Source organism: Penaeus japonicus, unplaced genomic scaffold (assembly GCF_977035675.1).
Source record: "Penaeus japonicus unplaced genomic scaffold, GWHDUDI00000001_assembly GWHDUDI00000029, whole genome shotgun sequence".
Lineage (NCBI taxonomy): Eukaryota > Metazoa > Arthropoda > Malacostraca > Decapoda > Penaeidae > Penaeus > Penaeus japonicus.
The window spans coordinates 20,500,572-20,505,571 of record NW_028234431.1 but is presented as its reverse complement, the minus strand read 5'-3'; the positions used below and the strand labels follow the sequence as shown (position 1 = coordinate 20,505,571).

Here is a 5,000-nt window from a genome sequence, read left to right as displayed (position 1 = left end):
CTGAAAACTGAATATAGTCATGGTCTCCTTTTTCTCTTGATTATTAGACTTATTACTCTGAATAATGGACCTTTTGTTTTGTAGTTGCTTGGCAAATCCAAATGTAGCTTGACTGTTTGCTGGGAACTACCAAATTGTATTTTATGACTGACAGACTGAAGATCCACATTTCATAATAATAGTCCATCATGTTTAATTTTTCCTTTTTATTTTTTCAAGTGAGTCATTTAGAACCAATGAAAAAACATGTTGTGTTTGTACTTAGTTTATATAGGGTGAAGAGTAATGTTTTATCCAGGAGTCTGGATACCTAGATGAGCTTTATTCCTATGTATTCTTAGCTTTGTCCACAATGATTAATGATTACAGTACAGTATTTATTTATTTGGGACCATATATACAAAAAATGCACAAATGAATCTCATGCCGTTTCTTTGTAATATTTGGTCCATGCGCTTAACAGTTATAGCATTTGTAACTACAAGCTTATTATGAAGAGAACATATATTGAGCCAGTTGAATATAGCTGAAAGAAGTGTCATGAAGCAAAACTGGTAATGTTTTGTGGAACTGGGGAACAGTGCATAAGAACGAAGAATTCTTAGGACTCGGTACCTGCTTCTTGCATTCTGAGTTTGGCATCAAGGTATATCATCGGACTGTGACCATGGGATGAATTATAAAGATAGAACAAGATATTGTTCTTTGCCTGTTATTCTGCATTTGGAAAAAATAAAGAATGGAAATTCCAATATTTGATGTCAGCATACTATCATATCTGATTTCAGGTTTAATAAATGCCAAAGAAAATACTAGAACAAACATATAGCACAGATGTGCATGTACCACTTTGATTTTTTTTTCTAATACTGATTAAATCAGGATATCTGGAATAAAACTGCCACATTGGCTTTCAGAACATCAATTCTTTGATCTTTTAAGCTTATAAACATGACATATCAGTAATTTTTCAAATAGTCATATAATTGATCTGGTAAGTTTACAATTGTTGATATACTTTTGTTTTGAGCTTTGTACATTCCAACAACTGTGATGTGTATGGTTTACCAGTTTTGTTTCATGTTTTCTCTTTCATAATTCCAAAGGGGAAGGCCAGCAGTTATATGAGCCTAGTGTAGAGGTTCAGTATGACTTTGAGATTTCTTGCAATGTAAGAACAGTGAGTCTCTGAGATAGTGCATAAGGCTAGAATAGCTGTCAGTTATGTTTCTTTAATGCTGTTCTAAGGCTGTACAAGTTTTTTACAGATAACTGCTATACGTGATGTCTTGTACAGTATATATTATACACAGGTTGTGTGCACCTGGTATGGTTGGCTATAATTAATAAAATAGTTTAGAATATTTGGACTCTTATTCAGATAACCTTTGTGTTCGGTCTACAACATATTACCAACCATTTAAGTATGGAGGAAAAAGAAAAGATGATGTTTACAAAATATATTCAAAGTTTATATATCACTCAGATGTGATTAACATCAAGATAGTCTCTTTTTTTTCTCTCTCTCTCTATCTCTTTCTTCCCCTCTTTCTGTCTGTCTCTCTCCTCTATGAATGTGAAAACTAATGAGAGAAAAATATATCTTTGTTCTTTAGGATAATGATGTAGTTAACCTTTGATAATACAGTAACAGAGAATTGCATTAAATATCTCAAGAGATATTACTACTCTCTCTCTTTCTCACTGCCCCTATGGCTCTCTCTCCCACTAATTATCAATGCTAATCCTAACAAATATTTCCTCTACCCAGCCATCTTTCCTTAATTAAAGCCATTTCTTTGGAGACCAAGGAGCAAGACACTTTTGCAGTATTATGTCAGCAAACTTGTCTTCCAAAAATAAAAAGCAGACAAGACTTATCATACAGCAAGCAGACACCAATTATGTGCTGTAATGTACATAAAGGAAAAATACCTTGGTAAACATATACCATGATACTTATATATATGCAGCAGGTATTTTAATAGTTCTGATAATTCTCGGCAGATTTCCTAAACTGCTCAAGAATATCCATAGCTTTTATACCAAAATACCTCCAAAGATATTTTTGTTCCAATGGTCTAGCCAGCATTAGGAGCTAGTATTTCTATGAAGGAAAAGACACATACCTATTTATTTTCACTGCTTTATTTAGTGTTCAATACAAAAACTGACTTAAGTTTAATATATACAGAAGGCATTAATGAAAATGGCACTCAAAATGAATATGATTGGATGATTGAAGAGAAAAGGTTGTCTGACAGAAATTTCCCCTGGTTGCCTATTCACAGAGAATTCATGAACCTTCGAAGTCAATACACGAAAATAGGTGCCAATTTGTGGGTATTTCATCACAAACAGGGCACAACAAAACCAGAAAGAGTGAAAACAATATAATTTCAATAATATAAGTAATATAACAAGGATGTTCTCTCTAATTATCAGATGTCTTACAAACAAACAAACAAAAAGCAGAAATCCAGTCAGCCCAAACATCTCCCACCTGACATTTGCTTAGAGCCTTCATTTTTTTCCCTTTCACTTTCATTATCGTGTGAGAGGAATAAAACAAGATTTAATACAAACTAAATGATTCATGAAAGAGGCACAAAATGAGAAATGAAGAATTAAATTATAAAAAAGTGTGAGGAATAACTTAAGAATGAGTAACATTCCTAATTAAGTTATCGATGTTCTAATGCATTTAATTTTCTTGTAAACAAGTCATAGTTTTGCAAAGTACTATTGATAAATAAAATGAAACAATAATGATAATAAAAATAAGACTATGAATAAAAAAAAAATTATTAATCAGCAGGCACATAAATATTACCAGATGCTGTCCAACTGTATTAGGGGATTACCTTCTCAAGCCCTATAAAACATAGTTTTGGCAGAGAAACCTGGCACTCTTTAAAAGTATTGATATATTATAAAATGAAAAATAAACCTGAAGTTTCCAGCACTGATATGTTATTTTTCATCATATGTCGGGTCTTGTAAGTACTTGAATACACTGCACGCAGTTGCTTACGCACAAAGTAATTAAAAATTGACGTTTAAAATATTTTGCAATCTTTATATTCAAACATTTCACATGGATCTGATATAATACTTACATCTATGATATGTACGACCCTAATGCAAATAGGTTTAATTTTCCAGAAGGCGGTTCGCCTCCAACTCACCCCTAAAAATGTATATAAATAAAACAAGAACCTTTAATTGAACTTTCTGACTTTTTTTAATACTGACAAACATGAAAACCTAAAACCAAATTGAAATATGAAATTGACGTACAATACACACAGACCCCGGCCTTCGCGATGGCAGAGCTCGACCTAGTGTGACAATGGAGGGCGAAATATGCTAATCCTAAGCTATATTTACATTACTGCTTTGTAAGGTCGTACAGTCTACAAATCACAGTTGAGTCTTCGTATTCCACACCGGTGACTGTCCCTCCCTCGTGAGAGAAGATATGGATCATACTATTTTAACGCCTTTAAAATACTAAGCCACAAACACTGAATAATAAACCTGTTGGGAATTGCATTTGTGCAGATATGTTGACGCTGTTCTCTCTACAGCAGCTGATAGTGGCACCTGAAGTTGCGCTTTATGCTAATAATTGTTTCACTTTTCCAAATGGGAATCTGACTAAATTATTCTTAAGCATTTAACGTCCATAAGAATATCCAATACCCTCCAAATATAAACAGACACACGCGTCACTGTGAGTGAATAATCATGTTCTTGACATGTATGCCCGACACTGGCGAGGATTCGGGAGGTCAGGACACTTCAGACGCTAAGTTTCTGCCGCGTCGCGCGTCACACCGACTCACACAGCGAGATATGCCACAAGAATCACCACAGGGACGATGCCACCTTCCCTTCACGGCGCAGGCGCAGGGAGGAGGAGGAGATGGCAAAGGGAGGGGAAGAGGACTTGACAGTGAAGATGAAATCGGGACTCGGAAGGGCAACACTTAACCCTGACTGCGGGCGGATCACACCAGGTAAGGCACATAGACAACACCACCACCGGCGACTCACTAGCGCGCGGAGGATCACTTTCTCCTGACGGCTGACGCGGGGGGGTCGTTGGGTCTGGACGCCGTCCCCGGGGTGAAGAAGCCGAGGCGGACGAGGGTGTCCGTGACCCGCGCCACCAGCGGCTCTCGGTACCTCCATATGGTGGTGTCGAGGATGGTGTGGTTCTTGTACTCGGTGGAGCACGACTTCTTCAGGGTGGTCACGCAGTCAGCCCGGTAGTGCTGCAAGTGCGCGTCCTCCGTGTCGATGGCATAGGAGGAGCAGCCGCCGCCGAGGCAGGAGAGCGGGAAGTGGTTGTGGAGCGTGAGGACGCGCCCCGGGTCGTGGAAGCACTTCACGTACTGGCCGGGCTTCGTGTAGTTGCGGGAGCGGTACACGTGCTGCAGCATGTGCATGTAGTGAGGGATCTCTCTGAACCAGCCGTGGGTGTGACGCATCGTGTCCATGAAGTCCCCCTCCCTATAAATACCCCTCTCTCTATATACCCCCCTCTCTATAAATACCCCTCTCTATATATATCCCCCTCTCTATAAATACCCCTCTCTATATATACCCCCCTCTCTATAAATACCCCTCTCTATATATACCCCCCTCTCTATAAATACCCCTCTCTATATATACCCCCCTCTCTATAAATACCCCTCTCTATATATACCCCCCTCTCTATAAATACCCCTCTCTATATATACCCCCCTCTCTCTATATATCTCCCCCTGTTTCAATATACCCCCCTCTCTATAAATACCCCTCTCTATATATATCCCCCCTCTCTCTATATATCCCCCTCTCTATATATATCCCCCCTCTCTATATATATATCCCCCTTCTCTCTATATATCCCCCCTCTCTCTATATATCCCCCCTCTCTCTACATATCCCCCTCTCTCTATATATATCCCCCCTATCTCTATATATCCCCCCTCTCTATATATATCCCCCCT

General features: G+C 38.4%; 1 protein-coding gene across 1 annotated transcript in view; it reads right to left on the bottom strand.

The window, feature by feature from the left end:
- Positions 1 to 2,132: 2,132 nt before the first annotated feature.
- The window catches only part of LOC122253478 (uncharacterized), an 85,765-nt gene continuing 82,897 nt past the window's right edge, over positions 2,133 to 5,000 (bottom strand). The window contains exon 6 of the mRNA XM_086554392.1: positions 2,133 to 4,518. Within this exon, the coding sequence (XP_086410518.1) occupies positions 4,074 to 4,518 (445 nt within the window). The 3' untranslated portion in view covers positions 2,133 to 4,073. The remainder of the gene's footprint in view (positions 4,519 to 5,000) is intronic.